Source organism: Eptesicus fuscus, chromosome 18, assembly GCF_027574615.1.
Source record: "Eptesicus fuscus isolate TK198812 chromosome 18, DD_ASM_mEF_20220401, whole genome shotgun sequence".
In the NCBI taxonomy this organism is placed as follows: domain Eukaryota; kingdom Metazoa; phylum Chordata; class Mammalia; order Chiroptera; family Vespertilionidae; genus Eptesicus; species Eptesicus fuscus.
The window spans coordinates 2,879,625-2,900,695 of NC_072490.1; the positions used below are offsets into that span (position 1 = coordinate 2,879,625).

Genomic DNA, 21,071 nt, shown 5'->3' on the forward strand with positions numbered 1-21,071 from the left:
GTCTGTCTCCTCCCTCTCCGGTGCCGGTAGGACAGGGAGCCTGGCCCGGGGCAGTCTGGTGTGCCACCTCAGGGTGAGTTCCCGCCTCCCATGTCACACAGCATCATGGCTACATCCTGGCACGGGACATCCTCGGTCGCTCAGACTTGCCACACCCAACCACAGCCCACACTGTCACCCTCACGGCCACACCCTCTGACAGCTGGAGTGGCCCGCACGATCACACCACCAGCCGGTCCATTTGCCCTGCCCTCCGGCACGCTGTCCGGGCCTGTCCGACAGGGTGTGATCCTGCGGTGCGTGGACCAGGCTCCGGGAGGCTGGGGGACAGAGGCCGTCAGGGGCCCCTCCCTAGGAGCGGAGACACCCACCGGGGAGAAGCAGGACTCCCGCGGGAGGGGCTGAGGGGGCAGCAGGGGTCGCTCGGCCCGGACTCTGCAGCGCTGCACCCTGAGCGCTAGGGGGCGCCCGACTTTGGCGTCAGAACCCGCCCCCCTCTCTCCCGGCCCAATCCCGAGGCTGCAGGAGGTGGAGCCCTCTGGGGGCGGGGCCATCCGGAACTCGCGGCCCAGGCCCAGAGGCGGGGCCCGGAGGGGCGTGTCCTGGGGCGGGGCGGGGCGGTGGGCGGGGCCATCCGGAAGCTCCCAGTCCGACCCCGCGCGGAGCTGGCGGCCGAGGCCTCGGTGCTGGGAGGCGATCCGAGATCCGAACCTGCGGTCTTTGGGCGGAGGCTGAAGCAGGGGCGGGCGGAGACGCCAGTACTCCCAGTCTTCGGTCCCGCCCCGCGATCCCGGTCCAGCCACGTGGTGGACGGGGGGCGGTTCTGAGCCTGCGACCTGGACCCTGAGTCCTGGCCACAGTCCCAGGCGGGTGCTGAGAGGCGAGCACGGGCCCCAGACCAGCGGAGAGCGAGGTGGGGGGCCCTGGAGCGAGGTGGGGGGATGTGGGCTCCCAGGCAGGAAATCTGAGCAACTGGGGAGAAATTGTGTGAGGAGGGCGGGGCGGGGGCCGTCAAGGTCTGGGTTCCCACGTGACTGCTGCTCTCCGGCCGCCCCGGAACCTTCCTGAGCCTCAGCTTTCTCCTCTGTCCAGAGCCCGAACTCCGTGGGCTTTGGGGGATGCAATGAGGACACGTGTTGAAAGTGGCCAGCACAGCACCTGAAACAGTTGGGGCTCCGAAACAGGGTGTCCTCTCCCAGGGGCACCTGCGGGGAGCCATGCGGGGCGGGGGGGGGGCGGGGGGCTGGGTGCAGACGGAGTTCCCTGGGCCCCAGCGGCCCGGAGGGTAGTAGCCGCTCTCTTTGCCCGCAGCTCTCCACGCGCAGCGCCATGGCCAGCCCGGGTCGCGAGGGTGAGCACCCATCCGTGACGCTCTTCCGTCAGTACCTGCGCATCCGCACGGTCCAGCCGGAGCCCGACTACGGTGAGAACGCGGCGGTTCCCGGGCCTGGGACAGGGGATGTGTGGGGGGGTCGACATCGAGGGCGGGGACTGTGCTTTCCACCAGGCCCCAGCTCCTGTCACCCAGCTGAGCCCCTCTCTGCTGCACCAAAGGGCGCCTCATCCCTCCAGCCATCCCCTGGGTCCACCTGTGTGCGGGCGGGCGGAGCAGGAACCTTCCCTGCAGAGGCCTTGCTCCTCCGAAGTTACTCCCAGCGGCTGGTCAAGGAACAACTTCACCTCCCTCCTGGGTCGGGGTGGGGGAGGGGAAGCTGGGCAGCCACTTGGAAGAAGTCTCTCGAAGTCCACTGGGGCTGGACAAAGGCCACAGCCCTTAGGGGTCAGGCTTGGTGGCTGGGAACTGTGCATGGGTCCAAATTCCTGCTGTGCTTTTCCACCTGGGAGATGTTGGGTGATCGTGTCCCTGCACATAGCTTCCCATCTTTTAGGAAGACACTGACTCCCCACCTGACCGGCCACAAAGGGGCGCTGATTGACCACAGACAACTTCCTCCTGGGAGCAGAGATGCAGGGGTCTCAGACGTGGAATTGTGTTGAGGAGGCAGCAGCGCATTTGGGGTGTGCTCCCCGGGGTCAGGGGAGAGCCTGGGAAGCAGAGCAGCCCTGAGACTCTGTGTCCGCAGGGGCTGCGGTGGCCTTCCTGGAGGAGAGAGCCCGCCAGCTGGGCCTGGGCTGTCAGAAAGTGGAGGTGAGCCTGGGCCTGCGTGGGGAGCGGCAGTGGGCCTGGCACCTCCGCTCCGCACTGAACTTCCCGCCTGGTCCTCCCCAGGTGGCACCCGGCCGTGTGGTGACGGTGCTGACCTGGCCAGGCACCAACCCCGAACTCTCCTCCCTCTTGCTCAACTCCCACACGGACGTGGTGCCCGTCTCCCAGGTGCGTGTGGGGGCGGATGGGCAGTGAGATGAGGCAGACCCCCTTCCACCTCAGGAAGCCCGTGCTGGTCCTGGCACCCACTCGGACCTCATTGGGCACCATGCCACTTGAGCAGCTCTGCCCAGCAGCTGTTCCATCCGCAGGGTGGGGTGGAGGTGGGTCGCAGAGCTCGGGGGGGGGGGGGGGGGCAGTCTGCTGCCCTCGTCAGCTCTCTTCTGTCGCCTTAGCCACCACACCTGTCACCCCTCCGGTGGGCTCCTAGGGCAGGCCCACAGTGGGCACAGTGGATTAATGACTGAACTTGGGGCTTGGGGTCTGTTCCATCCCTGCGCCAGGAATACTGGAGTCATGACCCCTTTGAGGCCTTCAAGGATGCGGAAGGCTACATCTATGCCAGGGGGGCCCAGGACATGAAGTGTGTCGGCATCCAGTGAGTATCCTCATTCCCGGTCCCCTGTCCCCTGTCCCCTGGAGTGACCCAGGACCTGGGGTGGGGCTGGGGAACCTCGGGCTGAGGAACAGCTTGGCCCTGGCGTTGGGCAGGAACTGTTGCTGGAACCATTGCATGGACGGGGAGACGGGCAGGGACAGGCTTTGGCAAGCAGGGCCAAGGGCCTGGGGCTCCAGCCTGCCCCCCCCACCCCCCCCGCCCCCGGAGCATCCGGTGGCTCCCTCGGCACCTGGCTCAGACCCTCTTCCCGCCCCTCAGGTACCTGGAGGCTGTGAGGAGGCTGAAGGCTGAGGGCCACCGTTTCCCCAGAACCATCCACATGACCTTTGTGCCAGGTGGGCGTGGCCGGGGAGTGCTCCTTCAGGGCGGGGAGGGTGTTGGGGATTGGCTCCCTCATCTCCCACCCCTGCCGCTTTTACAGATGAGGAGATTGGGGGTCACCAAGGCATGGAGCTGTTTGTGCAGCGGCCCGAGTTCAAGGCCCTGAGGGCTGGCTTCGCCCTGGATGAGGGTGAGCAGGTGGCGGGCCTGAGTGGCCAGAGGGGATAGGGAGGCTGCTAGTGGGGGCTGGGCCACCCTGCCCTCTGAACCCCCTTTCCTCCCTCCTTAGGCCTGGCCAACCCCACTGACGCCTTCACTGTCTTCTACAGCGAGCGGAGCCCCTGGTGTGAGTGTGGCTTGGAGTGGGGGTCACTGTGCAGATGGGAGGCCTGGAGCCCAGGGCCTGTGCCTCCCGGCCCCTCTGGCCTGGGCTGCGTCTCAGTCTGAGGGCAGAAGGCAGCCCTGCGCTGTGCGTTCTGGGGGACAGTCCTGCCAGAGGAGCTTGGAATGAGGGGCAGGCCTGGTCCCCCCGCCTCTACCATGCTGAAGGCGCCCCTTCCCTGCATCTCCCAGGGGTGCGGGTCACGAGCACTGGGAAGCCCGGCCACGGTTCGAGGTTCATCGAGGACACGGCCGCAGAGAAGCTGGTGGGTGGCACCCAGGGGTGCAATTGGGGAGGTCCCGGGCTCTGTCCTGGGGCCTCTCACATCTAACCTCCTCCCCTCCCAGCACAAGGTGGTGGGCTCCGTGCTGGCGTTCCGGGAGAAGGAGAGGCAGAGGTGAGGCGGCTGGGAGGCCGGGCAGGGAGCCTGTGCTGGACGGGAGGCTGAGCCTGGTTCTCATCTGTGTCCCCACCGCAGGCTGCAGGCAAATCCCCACCTGAAGCTGGGCGCCGTGACCTCTGTGAACCTGACGAAGCTGGAGGGCGGCATGGCCTATAACGTGGTACCGGCCACCATGAGCGCCAGCTTTGACTTCCGTGTGGCACCGGATGTGGACCTGCAGGTGCCACCTCCACCGGGTTTGGAGGAGGGAGCCGGGCCCTCAGCCCTGTCCTGCAGGCTCAGGGGGCCGAGGGGTCAGCTCCTCTCCCGTCTCCTAGGCGTTCGAGGAACAGCTGCGCGGCTGGTGCCAGGCAGCTGGCCAGGGGGTCACCTTCGAGTTTGTCCAGGTACCGGCCCAGTGACGGGCAGTTGTGGGAGCTGGGGGGCTGGGCCTGCCAGGTGGTGTCCCTGTAGGAGTGTGTGCTCGGTGCCTGGGAGTCACATGACCCGGTTTAGTCCTTAGTTCTGATTCTTACAGCATTTACCTGAGTATAAACATGGCCCAGGAGCGGGGGGACTGGTCCTCTGGGAGAGCCGTCTCGAGGGAGGGACGCTTGGGCTGGGACCTGAGGGATGGACAGGAAGTAAGCTGGTGCAGGGCAGCCGAGGGTCCTCTGAGGAACTGAAGGAGCCGGTGGGTGGGCCGGCCAGCTGGCTGTTTGTGTGTGTGTGTGGTATGTGTGTGCGCGCGCCCTGTGCTGGGCACATACCCACCCTGTGAAAATAGGGCAAGATGCCCAGGCCTTGTCCTGATCCTGCCACCCTCTCCTCCCCCCAGAAGTGGACGGAGCCCCGAGTGACGTCTACGGATGACTCGGACCCCTGGTGGGCAGCATTTAGTGGGGTCTGCAAGGACATGTGAGCACTGGCCGCCCTCCTCTCCCCTTCCCGCTCTCCTCCCACTTTCTGTGCCCCTTCAGTCCCGGCCTCGCCCTCTTCCCTGCCCGCCCCCTCACCAGGCTCTGCCCCTGCAGGAGCCTCACGCTGGAGCAGGAGATCTTCCCCGCCGCCACCGACAGCCGCTACCTCCGCGCGGTGAGCTGCTCGCGGGCGGGTGGGCAGTGGGTGGTCCCGGGTGCTGGCCTCCCCCTGATGGCTCCTCCTCGCCCCGCAGGTGGGGGTCCCGGCTCTGGGCTTCTCCCCCATGAACCGCACACCCGTGCTGCTGCACGACCATGATGAGCGGCTGCACGAGGCCGTGTTCCTCCGTGGGATTGACATATACACACGGCTGCTGCCCGCGCTGGCCAGCGTGCCCGCCCTGCCCAGCGACAGCTGAGCCTGCGCTCCCAGCCTCTGCCCCTGGAGTCCCACCTGGCCAGTGCCCAGGCCCCGCCCCCGGCCCCACAATAAAGCCTGTGTGGACAGGGCCCGCTGAAACTGGCAGCAGCGCGTTCGTGAAGGTGTGCGGTTACCATCCTGCTGCGCAGGGGAAACAGCCTGGCTCTGGGCACCTCCCACCACCCCGGGCTGCGTGTCCTTCACACAGCACAGCCACCTGACCCCCAGCGTGGCCGGCCACAGGGGCCAGCATTCCGTTCCCAGCGGCCACCATGCCTACATCTATGAGGCCGGGAAGGCCATTCCCATTGAGGGGGACAACAGGCAGGTCTCGGGGCGTGACTCCTGGCTCTCGGGGAGCACACGCAGGACCCAGCGCTGGAGGCCGGCAGGGCCCCTGCCAGCGTGGTCAGCCCTCGGGCGGGCAGGAGGCAGGTGTGGCCCTGCTCTGGTTTGGGGAGCACAGGTCTGTTCATCTTAGGGTCCCAGCACCTTGGGCAGGGGTCACAGGTCAGCGTGTACAGAGGGGCCCACAGTCAGCTTCCGTCGGCCCCAGGCGGTGCCAGGGGTCAGCTGTGAGCCTGTGAGCTGAGCCACCCTCCCGCGGACCTGGCCTCGGCCCGTTCTGACCGCCCTGAGCGTGGGCAGGGGGGCAGGGAGGGCTGGCTTTTGAAGCTCTGGTTGTGGCCAGAGGGCAGCCCAGGCCTGCAGGCTCAGCCCGGTAGTAACAGCAGCCCCTCTCACGGTCCTGAGGAGGAGCCAGGACACTGCCAGCTTCTCGCCTCCCCAGGCCCACAGCAGCCCCGTCGCAGGTCCCTGAGCCGCTTCAGAGTCGGCTGGCAGCTGCCCACGCCGCACAGCCCGAGGGAAGGGAGTCAAGGTCTGAGACTAGGAACCGGGGACTCGTGCTTCCTACACTGGAGGCCGAGCCAGCGGCTGGCTGGGGCCTGAGGAAGCCTGGCTGAGGCCCTGACCCGGGGTCTCCTGAGATTGGGGTCCGCCTCCCCGTTTCAGACGGGACAGGAGAGTCCGCACCCCGTCCCAGGGACCTGAGCACAGGCCTCACTTTGGCAGCTGTCCAACCTCGGGCTGGACCAAACCACCTTCAGGGCACACAACCCGCTCCTGGGCCTGTCACGAGGCCGCTGACACCGGCCGGGGGGCCGCGCCTGCCAGGGTGACGGGCGAGACCTAGCAGCCCAGCTCTGGTTGGCAAACCGCTTCCTGGGGCCCCGCGTGACCTGCCTGGGCTTCAGGGCTACGTCCATACCTCGAGCTCCGTGACCGTGAACAAGGCTCCTTCCCGTGAGACAGACCGCAGTGATGCCCACCTTGGAGGTAAGGGACCGCATTCCATGGGTGGCGCCTGTTGCCCCGATAATGGCACCCTTTTGTGGGCCTCCCAAGTGCCCAAGGTTGGACCGTACACCGCACGACCACCTCTCAAGGCTGAAGGCTGGTTCGAGGACTGACAGGAACGACATCTGAGGTGCATCGTGGGCGGCAACGGCGTGAGGGCTCCTGTGCAGCGAGGCAGGCAGGGGTTCTGCAGCGCATGCCTCACACCCAGGGCAGGCCAGGGCTGCTCAAGAGCCAGAACACAGCGGGGCATGGGCCGGGTCAGTCCGGGGACGACAGGAAGCCACCTCTGCCCTGGCCTGGGTGGGGCCTGCAGTGGTCCCCACTCCACGAACATCTCCACACGCCTCCCCAGGACTGGCTCTGTCTCACGTGCCCCCTCCCCCTCGGGTGCCCTTGGTCTGCCAGGGGCTGCAGCAGCAGGGGGGTAGCTAGTTTGGTTCCCTCCTGGCCGCACGGAGACGGCCACAGCGATAACATAGACACACGCCGATTAAAGGAGCAACCGTGCTAGCTACCATGGTTTCCGCCGCCGCGTCCCCAGGACCCTCGCTAGTGCGCTGACAGGTGGCTTGGCCTTGGGTTGGATCACTCGGGGCGTTTGCGTTTTCATCCGTGTGTACAAAGAAGGGACACGCAGCTGCATCGGCTATAAAACACGGCTGTGGGTTGGGATGGCAGAGGTGCCTCCCGTAACGACGCCACAGCAACAGTGGAGGTCTGAGGTCAGAAAGACATGTTCACAGGGCCCTGGACTGGGAGATCACAGCCTGATCTTTGCGGGTGAACGCAGCTGCAGCCGGGAACCTGGCCAGCTGTGTAAACTGTGTTGGCTGGGAGAGGTGATGCTTTCTGTCGTGAGGTCACTAGCAGGGGACATGCCGACCCTCCTCCCTTCTGTGGTGCATGTGCCAGTCCACATATACTAGTGTCTCCATGGGTCCCAACTGCATTAGGGTGACAGGGTCCCACTGGGGACAGCCATTCCTCCCCACCCTGGGGCATGAAGTAACTGCCCCAACTGGTAGAACGTCCCTTGCAGATGCCAGTACACGGTCCCAGTTCCAGGGACAACAGGCTTGGTGCCTCATGATCATGGCCAAGCCAGAATCCGTCCTCTCAGAAGGGCCCAGCTGTCAGTACACAGTGTGTGACCAACCAGACAGCTGGTAACTCGGCCTGTGGGCTGCTGGGCTGCGTTCGTTCCCACCCAGTGTGTACCAGACGGTGGAATGCCAACTGCCCTCAGGTGGGCGACTACCCAGCTAGAGCCACCCGTGCACCAGGCTCGTCGCACTTCCTGCTCCTTTGCAGATTGCAGAGCCAGAGGCAGGGGTGGGAACATGCCGAGGTTGGGCCTCGTAGATGCTGTGGGTGGGGAGGCCATTCAGTGAGCACAGGTGACCGAGCCGTCCGGCCAGTGGAATGTGGCCAGTCCTTGCTCTGGCTGCTCTGTCTGGTCGGTCTGATCTCTGCCCTTCATAGTTGGGACCAAAATCCCAGGGGCACCTGCTCTCAAAGGCAGCCTGTGGTCCCGCTCCCGTCCCCTCAGCTGAGCCATGTGGGGTGAAGGCTGTGCCAAATGGTTTAAAAGCTCGCCGACACCCCGGAATCCCCACAGAAAGCCTGTGCCTCTACATTTTTTTGGTATGGGGCAGGTTAGTACTTTTTCTCCAACAGCTCAGGGACAACACTGACATGTGCCTCAAGCTTTTTCAGCAGCGCCCGGAACTTTTCTGCGGGCCATCCCTCCTGTGGGTGGCCAGTCCAGTCTGCAAGGTTCTCTGTGGCAGAGCCCACTCTTCACAGCACCAGTGCCAACCAAGCAGCGACTCTTATTTCTGGGAGCAACGAATGGGGGTCCCACAAGAGGCCTCTGATCGCCCCCGACAGCCTTCACTTAAGGACCGAGTGTGGCTGGGGTAACTGAGGGTGCGGGATGAAACTGCTGTTCAGGCCTTCAAGCTTCCCATGACCCTAACACTGCTTCGGGCTGAAGATCAGCCCCTTCTCTGGGGAGGGGAGGGCAGCGGACGGACGAGTTAGCCTCCGTTCCTACTGCCTTCAGTCTCCCAAGTTCCAATCTTCCGGCAGCTCAGACATGGAGACCCGCCTGTTCCCCCAGATCTGCATGTCTTGTCCCACTACGGGGCTCAGCGTGGACACTGTACTAGGGGCTCTATACAGACTCTGCTTTCACTCCTGCTGTCAAAGTGGCCTGTTAGGTCCCTCCAACACTGGGCAGACTGCCCCGTGCATGCCCAGCTCTCCAAGAATGTGCTGTACTTCTCGACTTCCAGGGCCACACTTGCCAGGCCTCCCTGCAGGACAGAGAGCCCATCTGCACTGACCAGGCAGCAGCCATATCACGGAAGTCTCTACTCCACCCTCAGGGCCCAAGCACAGGGGGAGCAGCAGCCGGAGTCTGGAACACCAGACCAGAGTGCAGGATCCTTCTGCTCCCTCCCGTCTTCCCTGTGCAAACATCAAGGCCTAACAGGGCCTCACCGGCTTGCCCAACTAGTCCTCACGGTCTGGGTCCCTTCCCATATTCCAGGGAACGACTTCCTGACACCCAACCAGCCAGAGAAGGCAGACTCTTCTCCCACAGAAAATGGGAGGTACTGAGCCCACCCGAACGCTAGGCCCAGCCCTGGGGTCAGACACAGGCTGACGGGACAGCTCCTGCCGCAGGTTTATTTGTACAAACAGCCCAGGGGCCCCACCAGTCCTTCCGTCCCCACGTCGGCAGACAGAGGCCTCTACTGTGGAGCCTTCGCGGGGGCCTGGGCACCTTTGGGAGCGGGAGCCTGAGCCGCTTTGGGAGCCTGAGCCGCAGCCGCACCCGCAGCCTGGGGCTTGGCTTCCGCCTTGGCCTTGGCCTTTGGCCGGCAGAGCCTGAGCCCCTTGGCGATGCGGGCGCGAGCGCGTTTCCCAAGCTTGGGGTGAGCGATGTAGGCAAGTCGACTGAGCTTGCGGCTGCAGCCCTTTGGGATGTTGGGCCTGGGCTCCTTGGGCTTGACCAGGGCCTTGATGGCCTCAGCGCGTGCGCTCATGGCCTTGGCGTTGTTGGCCTGCATCTTCTTCAGGCCCTTCTTGTTGTGCTTCTTGGCAAAGCGCATGTTCCTTAGGAACTTGGGGTCTACCTGGAAGGCAGGAAAGGTACAGGCGCCTATGAGTGCAGCATGTGGGGGACCCCCCTGGTGCCCCTCTCCATAGCGGCACCAAGAGACCACCGGGCTCAGCCGAGGCCTATTGGGAGCTTGGAGAGCATCAAACCCAACCTTAAATGCACCAACACCCAACCCTGGAAGCTCATCTGCAGAGAAACTCCAGATGCAGTACCACCCGAAGCCACCCACCCACCTGCTGATGCCACAGACAGACCGCACGTCCAGCCCTCCGTGCCCAGAGCCAGGCCGAGTGCAAATGCAAGCGCAGAAGAAAAGAAATGAAGGCTGCCCCACCCCCTCTGCCTCCTAAGGCAAGCATGTCAAACTCGAGGCCCACATATTTTTCCGGCCCAGGCAACATGGTGTATAAGCAACGTTTTAATAAAAGTTTCGTAACTTAATTTTTACAATATCCTGTTATACATAATTATTAATAATGAACTACAACGAACGACTAAGATTTAAGTTTATGTGGGCCTCAAAAAAACCCAAAAGCTTCCATTAACAAAAGCTAATGACTTCTATAATCGTGTTGCATTCATTTCCCCTACGCGCAGGCGCACCATTTCTCTCCACTAATACTAACAGCGAATGTTTTAGCAGCCGATGGCCACGTCATTATTCTTGGACTGACTTGTTTGGTGTGCGCAACAGGAAATATTTCGCTTTCAGAGAACAAGGAAAATAGGTTTATTTGCGTTATGCTTATTAACTTGTGCAGTTATTCAGTGTCTGGTAGTTAATGTTCAAGAAAAAAACATTAGCATTTGTTAAAATGTTCTATTATTTTGTTAACGATTACTCATTTATTTCAGCCCTTTGTATTCAGCGTGTCTCTATCGGACAGCATCAAGCCCATGTTTGATAATACACCTACATTTCTATGGAAATCGACGCTTTTGTTTTTTTGAGGTCCACATACACTTACACCTTATTTGGCCCATGTCAGCCTCTGAGTTTGACATGCTTGTCCTAAGGGACACCCAGTCCCCTTAAAGAAAGGTGTCGGTTAAATACCAAACCTGGGTACAACCGATTCAAGCAAGTAATACAGAACAAGACATGAAAACCGGGGCTCAGTTCTCAGCTAAGCCCCAGAACTCGCCCGCACGGAAGGGAGGCTAGTAAGGGATGCGGTCCACACAGACAAAGCCACTGTAAGTCTCAGGGGGGAGGGGGGGCCAGGGAGGTGGTCAGATTGGCCCCGAAAGGCACGTCCCACCTGACCGGGAGTTAGAAAAGGCCAAGTACAGCTTTATGATGGGTCTGGCAAAGCCCGAAGTCCAGGCAAGAGCTGGCTGGGTAAGGAAGGAAACTGCAGGCCAAAGCAAACCGAGGGTCAGTTCACAGCGGTGCGCAGGCGCGCATACTCCTGCGTGATTCGGAGCACACACTTACCCCCTTAAGAGATTCGTATCTTTGTGACCGGGGTTTCTTGATGCCATTTCTGTGCCATTTTCGGGCTGGGGGGGAAGAAAGGAATTACATCAAAAGGAGGTTTCCTCTAGTAAAACCATGCAGCACCACAGCTGCCAAGCCTGGGAACCCATTACTGCCCAGAGTGGGCCTACTTGAGAGCCGGGAAACCCCTTATCACCGAGCACAAAGCACTGTGGGTATCCCCGCGGACCCCTGCCTTCTAAATCCCAAAGGTAATGCTGGCTAAGATCAAGGCACGTGCCCCTGCCCTGCCGCAGTATCTGTAACCCGTGCCAGGGTGTGGGGCGTGAGCTGGAGGCCGGGCCGGAGGGACTTACACTGGTTGTGCGTGGTGTGGTTCTTGGACTTGGCCATTTCTGCACCTGAAGACGAGAGCGGAGGTCAGGGCTGCGGACCCGCCGGGCTGGGCCTGCCCTGACCTGGAGGAACGTGAGGCCAGAAGCCAGAACGAGGCTGCAGGCAGACCGCTCGCACCTGCGGCCTCCACCCGCCTCGACTCACTCTGCTCCACCCGGCTCCAGTCCCCGCCAACTCGGTGAGTGGCGCCCCGAAACCAACATCCCGCCGCAGTTCTCCCCTTCCCATCCTCCCCTCGACAACCCACGAGCGCCACCCCGCCTCGCGGCCTCCGCTCCGCACAGCAGGCAGCCGCCTCCCGGGCCTCCCCGGGGTTTGCGCCCCGCCGCCACCCGGGAGTCGCGGATGGCTTCGGATGCCGCGCGGCCAGGACTCACAGAAGCCCGCGGCTCCCGAAGCGCCAGGGACCGGAAGAGAAAGAGGAGGCCGCGGTGCAGCACGGGAAATACGGTCGTCGAGGCCGGAAGGTACTACTGAAGAAGCTTCCCCAGCGCCGGGAAGAAAGGTTCCTAAGGCCGGGAGGGTATCGTCAGATGGAAGGCGGAGCTACGAGCCTGGCCCCGCCTTCTCCTATTTCTCCAGCACCAGGTTCTTGGCCCAAGTCTCATCAGAACCTGACCTGAAGGCTACGGGAATCCTTGAGGGGTGTGTTAGGCAGGAAGTGACAGACTTTTGTCCTTAAAAAATACCCCTGGTGCCAGCTGGCATGGCTCAGTGGTTGAGCATCCACCCAGGAACCAACAGGCCGAGGTTCAATTCCTGGTCAAGGCACGGGTTGGGGGCTCCATCCCGAGTGGGGGTGTGCAGGACACAGCCAATCAATGATGTTCCTCTCTCATTGATGTTTCTATCTCTCTATCCTCTCCCTTCCTCTCTCTAAAAATCAATACAAACATATATATATTTTAAAAAGTACCCCTGGCTACTGCGTGGAGAGTGGACTGTCGAAGGGAAGAGGAAAGAAGGGAAGGCTGAGAAGGGAGGGGTGGAGAGTTGGAAAATAAACTCTGAAGTTCACGTCCCTCCAAGAGATGGATTCGGAGCTTCTGGGAGAAGGGAAGGTGGCGGGCAGCGTGGGGCGCCAGGCTGGGGTCGGGGTCTGTCGGGAAGTGAGAGGACATTTCCGGCAGAAGCTTGGAGGCACAGCCTTGGGTATGCTCGGAGCTCAGGCCTCTGATGTTCCCTCTGGAGAGCGCCTGGCCCAGGAGTGATGCCGTGTCCCCAGCTGGAACGTGAGCCCGTAGTCCACGAGGGGGCAGCAGTGGACCGAGGATGGAGGCTAGAGCAGGGCCCTGCAGGAGGTAGGGAGCTCCCCTCCTGCGGGAAGCCCTCCCGCCCACCCAGACCTCTCACTTCCCGCTCCTCACACCCATCCCCACACCCCTACCTCGGATCCAGGCCCTGCCTGCCTGTTCTCAGCAGGTTCTCTGCGGTAGGCTGGGTCTCCCCTGGCTCCAAGCTCTTGGTGGTGGTCTGGGAAAGGGGGTGTCTTCCCCTAGAGAGGGTTCAGCCTGTGGTCCACCGCTTACCAGAGGGGAGGAAGCACCCCAAGATGCCGAACAGAGAGGGGCCCCTTGAGACCAGGAGCCTCTTCGGGTTGGAAGAGGGACCTGGGAGCCTTGCTGGGAGCGGAGGCCTGTGGCTGGAGCTTGAGGGCAGGCCATGTAAGATGAGGCAGGAGGGGGGCATGAGGGGGCACCCAGTGGGCTGCAGGGGCACAGGCTGGCATTTGCTCCCCATGGCTCTCTGGCACCGGACTACAGCTGACCGGGGCCTCCCTGCGCTGTCCTGTGCCCCCACAGCTCAGAGGCCTGGCCCACAGTGGGTGTCCTCCATCCCAGCACACAGCCCTACGCCTGGGGTCTGGGAGGGGGAAGGGGCATCCTGCGAGGGCCTGGAGCCGGAACCTCTGCTCCATTATCGCTGGTCCTCGCCCCGCCTCAGAGCGGTTAGTCCGGTGTTGCAGATGGGGACGCTGAGGTTCAGAAACGTGAGGTGACTTGCCCGGGGTCACCCAGCTGCTCCTTTGCCAAGCGCACTCCCAGGAGTTCTTCTGGGCTTGAGCTCTGCCCGAGACTCACACCGATGTCAGGAAGAGGGGGGCGACGCCTCCCTGGAGGGGTCCTCTGGTGGAGTGCGCTCAGGCATGGCAGGTGGCAGGGGGGGAGCCTACCTCAGCCCCCAACAGGACATTGGTCAGCCTGCCTTTGTGTCCGCCCCACGCTTGTCCATCCGTCAGTCCTCACGTTCGTTGTCCGGCACTGCCCGTCCAGCACTGGCGAAGGCTGGAGAGCGCGGCCCAGACGCTGCCTTGACGCGGCGGCCGTGCTCAGTCCTCACCTGAGTGGCCCAGGGCACTGCCTACTTGGCAGCTTGTGGCGAGGCTCGAGGGCGCCCTTCCCGCCAAGCACTCACCAGGGCCCGGCCCACCTGCAGCCCTCCTGGGACAAGACTGGAACCAGCCAGAAAGCCAGGCAGGCAATTGGGGTCCTTCCCCGCTCCCCAAACCTCGCGAGGCTGCCCGCCCCTAAGTTGCCTGGCCGGAGGGATGCTGTCCTCCCAGTGGGCAGGGGTGGCGGGGCAGGGGCAGGAGAGGGCGCTGAGGAACAGCTGGTCCCAGTGGGGGGGCGGGGCAGCGGGTGAGAGGCCCCAGTGCTGGCTCAGCCTCTCAGCGCCGGCTGCCCGCCTGGCACGGGCCCTGGCAGCGCAGGTTTAATCGATCGTTTTCCGCCAGCAGCTCCTGGAGGCGCGGGGGCGGCTTCCCCTTGACTCCCGGTTCCCGGAGGCTGCGGCTTCGCTAAAAATAACTGGAATGGCAGCGCTGGGCCGGCGGGGGCGGGGCCTGGGCCGGGGGCGGGGCCTGGGCCGGCGGGGCGGGGCGGGGCCTGGGCCGCGGGGGCGGGGCCTCCTGGAGTTTGCGCCTCGGAAGGGATGCCCTGGGAGGAGGTGGAGGGGAGGGTTGGCAGGGGCAAGGGGTGCAGGACTCGGAAGGGCACGTGGCCCTTTCTCACCGCTCCCCTCCAGGCCTGCCCCCCAGGGCAGTGCTTCTGGAGCAGAGCTGGGGGGAAGGCTGGCCTTGACCCCAGTGGCATCGTGGAGGGGGGCTCCCTCCAGCGGGAAGTCTGTGAGGAGGAGACCCCCACCCCTTCCTGCCCCGCGCTGTCACGTGAACCGACCAGAGGAGAAGGGCTCCCCACGCGCGGTGGAGACCACACATTTCCGCTGCCCGGGCGCTGCCGGACCGGGTCTGCCACACACCAGGGGTCTGGATGCGGGTCATGGTGCTGTGGCTGCCTTTGGGATATCCCCTGACCTCTCCAGACCTCAGTGTCCCCCACAGCCACACGGGCAAGACACCGTCGCCACCGGGTGCGGGTCACCCACAATGCCTGGGGACTGTTCACTGAGTCTCACTGCCCGCCTGGTTCTGGGTGGGAGCGCGGAGGCTGCAGAGAGAGCAGCCCTGGCCCTCAGAGCGACGGGCCAGGAGGGCAGGGCTACCTGGTCTGGTTGGCTCACACTGTGCAGGGAGGTGGTGGGGAGCTGGCTGGGGACAGGCCACCTGCAGGCTGACTCAAGCCTGCCCCCCCCCCCCGGCCCTCCTCCCCCGGCCTCTAAGGACCCCCACCTAAAGGTTCAGGTCCTCACTGGGTCTTGGGAGAGGTGAGGTGTAAGGGACCCCCTTTTCATCTTCCTTCCACTCTTCTCCCAGCTGTGTTCTCTGCCCAGCTCTGGCCCCTGGACGTGAGGTCAAAGGGCAGAATTCTCCTGGCCCAGGCAGTGTGACCTTCCGCTAGGTCTTCGCCTGGGCCGGCCGGGCTGCAGGGGCAGGGGCAGGCAGGCTGCCTGTGACCTGGTGGTCCAGGTTGGGCTCAGATGGGGGCGTTCAGAGACCCTACGTCCCGCAGGGGACCCTGGCTGCGGGGTCAGGCTGGGCGAGCGTGAGAGGCAGCACACAGTGCCCAGGACCCAGGTCCAAGTCCTACACTGGCTACCAGCTGGCTGAGGGCTTGGAGGAGGCACTCAGCTCTCCGTCCAGCCACCGGTCCTGCCTCCATTGACAGGGCCCCTCCGTGTCAGACGCTGGGCCTGCCTCCGTGACGGGAAGATGGTGGGCGAGGCCCAGGCCTGCCCTCCAAGGTCAGAAAGGTGTAAGCACGTGACCCAGGGAAAGAACAGGAAGACGGTGAGCAGGGCTCTCCGCGGGGCCGCCACGCCTGTGTCTGGGGGAACGGCGCCCCGGGGGCTGCGCAGGGCGAGGCCCGTCTCCTGGGGAATGACGTGCCGCCAAGTTGGGCCCAGAGGTGGCGGGCAGTCGGGGCTCCGGGCCTGGGTGCACATGTGTGCCCACGTGTGTGTCACGGGGCCCTGACTCTGTGGGGAGCAGTTGGCAGGAGCCCCACATCCCTCTGGTCACCCCCACACCACCAATCAGTGTGTTTCCCAGGAGGTCCCTGGGTGGCCAGCGCGACGACGGCTGTGGACCCGGGGCAGCTCCGCAGCGACTGTCAGCAGCCCGGGCCAGGGAGAGGGACGGACAGGAGGGGTTCAGCTGCGCCCCCAGTCTGTGCTCCAGCCCCTGGCCTCGGCCACATGGCGTCTCAAGGTCCAGCGCGCACAGGACAGGCCGCTAACAAAGCCTTCCCGGCCCCTTCTCCATGGCTCCACCACAGCCTCCTGGGGTAGATGGGGAAACTGAGGCTTGGGGAGGGCCGTCTAGGCGCATGAGTGCCTCCCCGTTTCCCCGGCTTCCCCCAAGACTCAGATGGGGTGCAGGAGAGGAACGCTGCTTAGAAAGTCTGGAGACCTGGGTTCGAGGCTGTGGCAAAGGCGGCCAGTCCAGGCAAAGCCTCACCTGGGATCCCTGTTCATCCATCCGCGGGCCCAGCTTATAGCACAGCGCCGGCAGGGGGAGCACGTGGCCGCCGGGATCTCTCACCGGCGGAGCCACCATCTCCACCCCCACAGCTGGTGGGGTGACCTCAGCCCAGCCTCTTGACCTCTCTGGACTGGGGGTGTCCCTCTGAGCCGTGGCACCTTCCCCAAGTCCCCCGGAGATAGGAGAGAAGAGACTCCATTTCAGCACAGAAACCAGGGAAGGAAATGGGCCGTGGAGGGAGCGGCCCCATACTCTCTGCAAGCGGCATCCTGAGCCCAGGAGGGGCCCGCACCCCAGACGGACTTTCTCCTTCAGGCCCTGTCTGCGGGGGCGACTGAGGGCCAGCGCCTCTGCCTAACCCGACCCCTCTGACCTCACTCTAGATCCCACTGTGTCCACCCAGCCCTGCTCATCCCTCCTGGAGCCGGGCCGGTCTAGCTGCCCCCCCACCCCCCATGGCCGGTGCTCGCGGAGGGGGCTGCTCTCTGTGCTCAGAGCATGCTGTTCCCTCACTCCTGCTGTTCCTTCTGCCTGGACCAGCGCACTCCGGCCTGTCAGGATCACCCCGGTCAGACCAGGCCCCTCTCTTTGCACCTCCCTGGGTGTGCTCTGTCCAGGTCTGTCTCCCCTTGGGGGTGGGGGGATCCCCGTGGGTAGGCCCAGGCCCCCAGCGCCCTCTGGGCTGGGCCGCGCCCATGGAGAGCTCTCAGCTTCTTCTTTGCCATTGCTACTCCTGAATACAGCCCCGGATTATTCCCCGGGAGCGGCCAGGCCGAGGGGAGGTCAGCCACTTCACAGCCCGCACCATGCCTCTTGGAGCCTTTCGGGGTCGTTGCCGCCCCCTCAGCAGCCGGCCCGTCCCTGAGGGGCTCAGGGCTCAGACTTCCTCTCTCCTCCCCCGAGCTGAGCCGCCCTCAGCAGGAGAGAGTGGGTGGGAAGTGATGGATGCGGGCGGGGTGGAGATGGCAGTGCCGGTCCTCCGGTCCTCCGTCCAAATCCAGGTCACTCCCGGCCTGCTCACAGCCGTCGGTAATTAGGGGCCAGCAGGGCGTGGGCAGGCTGGTGGCAGGAGGCCTAATTGTCGGATTTTTCAGGTAATTAACGGGAGGCTGTCTGGCCTGTCCCCAGGGGCCCAGCATCCGCCCCCCCATCCCCTGGGCAGGCAGCCGCCTAATGAGGCCAGTTACTGAGTGGTGCCCTGGCCGCGTTAGCCACCTGGAAAGGCCGTGTGGGAATGGCACGGGGTGGGGCTCAGCCAGCACCCTCCCCGAGACGGGGTGTGGAGGTGCTGCCTGGGGGTCTCCGCTGCTGCCGTCGAGGGGTGGCCCCCCCAACTCGGGGACTCCCCCCCTTCCAGCCCCTCCTCTCAGGAGCAGTGTGCGGTCCAGTGCTCCCGCTGAGCTCCCAGCTGGATGGCCTTGGGTGAGCCACTGCCCCATCTGGCCCCCTGTCCATCGGGGGAGGGGGGGCGCGTAGGTGCCCAGCACACGGGGCTCACCTGCTCCCGCCTCCTGTACCTCCCTCGGGAGCAGAGCTGGGGCCCGAGGTCACCGGTGTGCCCAGAGCCCCCTCCGCCAGGTGCCTGAGGGCAGCAGGGACAGTCCTCTGCATCCACCCCAGGCCGCCAGGGGCCGGTCAGGGTCCTGGGAGGGCAGCGGAGGTGGTGGGGTGGAGGAGTGTCTGGGACTGGCCGGGCCTTTGGGACCTGAGCCCAGTGGAAGAGGGGAAGCAAGGAGCCCCCAGGAAACGGGGGCGGGGGGGTGGGCTTTGGAGATCGTGGTGGAGCTGGCTGCTCCAGGGGCGGGAACCCATCCTTCCATGGTCAGTCCCGCCACTCCTGGTCCAGGAAACGGGGAGCAGGGGGCCCTGAGTGTTGAGGTTTTCTGGCTCCTGCGGCTCCTCTGTTTGAAGAATTCTGTGACCTAATTCCACGCTGCCGAACCGCACGCCGCCCCGACTCCTGTGATCGTCAGCTACCACTACTTTCCCTCCTCCCGGCGGCCCGCAATCTAGGTCACGGGTTTCCCAACCGTGTCCCGGAGCCTCGTGTGGGAGCAGAAGGGGGAGCCCCTGACCCTCCCGCGGAGCAGCTGGACTTTGATCTCCGAGAAAATATTAATGGCCTCTCCGGGCGAGTCTGGCCGGGGGCCAGGCCTGAGCAGGCCGCCACAATGGCATGTTGTCCTCATGGAACCTCAGCAGGAGGCGGCATCACACCGGGCTTTCCCACGAGGGGGCTGAGCCGCGTGGCCGGGGTCGCACGGCCTGCGGGACGGCCAGCTGGGACGCGGCCCCCGGCCCCTCCAGGAAATGGGTTCCGCAGCTAGAAGGGAAACCAGGGCCGGGCGTTGAGGGAGTGTCACATGTTTCATGATTTGTGTCCTCCAGGGTGCAGTGTGCGGGCACGCCTGCCTCTCGGCCCCGAGGAGCGTGGTCCCAGCCCCAGGTGGCCAGGGCGCCTGCTCCCCACCACATGGGGTCTGCGGGCACGAGGGTCCATCTGCCTGTCTGCTTCCCTTCCTTCTGCCGGGGGTTCTGCTGCCCCCGAGGTCCAAGCCAACAAGATCCAGCCCAGAAACAGCGTATGCTTCCAGCCTCCGCGCGTCCCCGTCCTCAGCGCCTGGTATGACGCGCTCCCGTGTCAGCTTGCTCCAGAACTCGGGGTGGGGCTGGCTGGGTGAGGCTGAGCCGGGGTGAGCCCAGGACGGAGCTCAGATAGGGCAGTGGGACCAGTCCCCGCTGGACCTGGGGCTGCCTTGGAGACTCAGCCTGGGGAGGAAGTGAGGGGTTGGAGGCCCAGATGCAACCTGGACCTAAGGCTTGAGCCTTAATACGGAGCTGAGGCCACAGGTCAGAGGCTCGGGTTCGAGTCTTGTCCAGTGGTCAGGCGTCCAGACTTGGCTTGCAGTCAGGGGTCCGAGGGCACGGCCCATTGCTGAGAACCTGATAAGGATGGAGAGCCAAGCTCAGTCTGAGGTCAGGGTCAGGACTCAGGCTGAGGTCGGGTCAGAGGTCAAAGGTCAGGATGGGCCTTCCTATTTCCTGGAAATGAGTTGGGACAGGACCAGTGACAGAGGGGTGCCCCTGACAAGCCTTCAGGGAGTGAACATGCCTATGAAAAGGACTAGAGCAGCCCTGGCCGGTGTGGCTCAGTGGATAGCGCGTCGGCCTGCGAACTGAAGGGTCCCAGGTTCGATTCCGGTCAAGGGCATGTACCTTGGTTGCAGGCACATCCCCAGTGGGGAGTGTGCAGGAGGCAGCTGATCGATGTTTCTCTCTCATCGCTGTTTCTAACTCTCTATCCCTCTCCCTTCCTCTCTGTAAAAAATCAATAAAATATATTTTTAAAAAAAGAAAAAAGAAAAGGACTAGAGCAGGGCCAGGGGGCCTGGCCGCTCTCCGGATGAGAGCCTCAGTTGCTCGTCTTTAAACCATGTGTGACCATGGCACCCGCCTCCATCCCCATCACGCTCCATCAGCGCTGCCTGTTCCTACCCTGGAGACCGTGGGCTGGGGGTGGGGGCGATGAGGATGATGGCTGAGGAGGGTATGAGGGAGAGCATGCACGGGGCCTTTGTCGGATCTCTCTCCTGCAGGCGGATCTTAGGGGCGGTCCCAGCAGAATAGTCATCCGTTTCCCGGCTGTGCCCTTTCAGGGTTGAGGCCTTCCCTGATGGGTCAGCGCCGGGGCAGGGGGTCCTTCGTCATTGCAGCTGGTCTTGGCTTCGCCCACCGGGTGTTGCTGCTTCTCTGGGCCTGGAGCTGAAATACAGCCGCGGCCTCGGTGTGGTCCCTAGGGAGGTGACCTTCTGCACCGGCTGTAAGTGCTCGGCCGGTGGGTCCAGCCGTCGGGCTCAGTTTCCCCATTCCACTTGTAAGGAATCGTCCCAGCTTCTCACTCTCCTGTCCCGGGTTGGCCGCCTCTCCTCCTTCCTGGGCCCAGCGTGGACAGATATTTGGGGACCAGCCCTCAGAGCAGCCAGGGAGGGGGCAGGAGGGCGCAGGCCAGCAGGAGCGAGAGGCCGTCGGGCGGAGGAGAGGGTGCCAGGGAGGCAGCCTTATCACAGGCCTCTCTGTTCTCATCTCCCACAGGGCCAGTCCTGGACCAGCCTCAGCCGTTCACCCACCCCTGGGGCCCTGACCCCAGAGGTCGCCCCCTCCACAGGGGCCACCCGGAGACTCACTGGAGGCAGGAACCAGGCACGTGTGAAGCGGGGAGGCTGCAGGGAGTGAGAGAAGCCCATGGAGAGCCAGCAGAGGACGTGTGGAGCAGAGGGCTGCCCTCCCACCCGGGACACGAAGCCTCCGGGGCTTGGCTGTGAAGTCCCGGTCACCTCCTCCGGCTGAGCTATTAATACCCGCCGGGCCCACGCAGCCTGGCTGGGAGGACGCCGAGTTCCTCCGGGGCTAAAAGCGGTCCGAGGTGGGGGTGGGCCAGGCACGCTCTCCTCTCCTTGCTGGAGGAGCCGTGGCCAGAGGCCAGGCTGGCCAGGAAGGGGGCCGGAGCCAGTGGGTGCACAGGGTGTCGGCCCTGGGGATTTCGGGTTGGAGCAGGAAGGCGCTTGGCCAGTCTGATCCCCGAGGCTCAGAGACCCAGGACGGGGGCTAGCCCGTGGTGCCACCCAGGAGGGAGCCCGCCCAGGAGGTCCCA

The 21,071-nt window shown here is 64.1% G+C and overlaps 2 protein-coding genes across 5 annotated transcripts; one reads left to right on the forward strand and one right to left on the reverse strand.

The window, feature by feature from the left end:
* The first annotated feature begins 256 nt into the window (after positions 1-256).
* On the forward strand, positions 257-5,306 carry ACY1 (aminoacylase 1). 4 transcript variants are annotated; one of them, XM_054729600.1, is made up of 15 exons: positions 257-296; positions 1,312-1,423; positions 2,085-2,149; positions 2,231-2,335; positions 2,671-2,765; positions 3,045-3,121; positions 3,208-3,297; positions 3,397-3,453; positions 3,681-3,754; positions 3,837-3,886; positions 3,968-4,112; positions 4,210-4,278; positions 4,710-4,789; positions 4,906-4,966; positions 5,046-5,306. In XM_054729600.1, exons 2-15 carry the CDS (start codon positions 1,330-1,332, stop codon positions 5,208-5,210), a joined length of 1,227 nt encoding a protein of 408 aa, XP_054585575.1. In that variant the 5' UTR covers positions 257-296; positions 1,312-1,329; the 3' UTR covers positions 5,211-5,306. The 4 variants fall into 4 exon arrangements, with proteins under 4 accessions (XP_054585575.1, XP_008153360.1, XP_054585574.1 ...); XM_008155138.3 differs by lacking the exon at positions 257-296 and adding an exon at positions 737-933; XM_054729599.1 differs by lacking the exon at positions 257-296 and adding an exon at positions 840-913.
* A 3,936-nt stretch (positions 5,307-9,242) lies between these two features.
* RPL29 (ribosomal protein L29) lies at positions 9,243-11,996 on the reverse strand. The gene is made up of 4 exons (XM_008155127.3): positions 11,919-11,996; positions 11,502-11,546; positions 11,143-11,207; positions 9,243-9,717 (listed from the first exon to the last, which is right to left on the reverse strand). Exons 2-4 carry the CDS (start codon positions 11,536-11,538, stop codon positions 9,334-9,336), a joined length of 486 nt encoding a protein of 161 aa, XP_008153349.1. The 5' UTR covers positions 11,539-11,546; positions 11,919-11,996; the 3' UTR covers positions 9,243-9,333.
* Between the last annotated feature and the right edge of the window lie 9,075 nt (positions 11,997-21,071).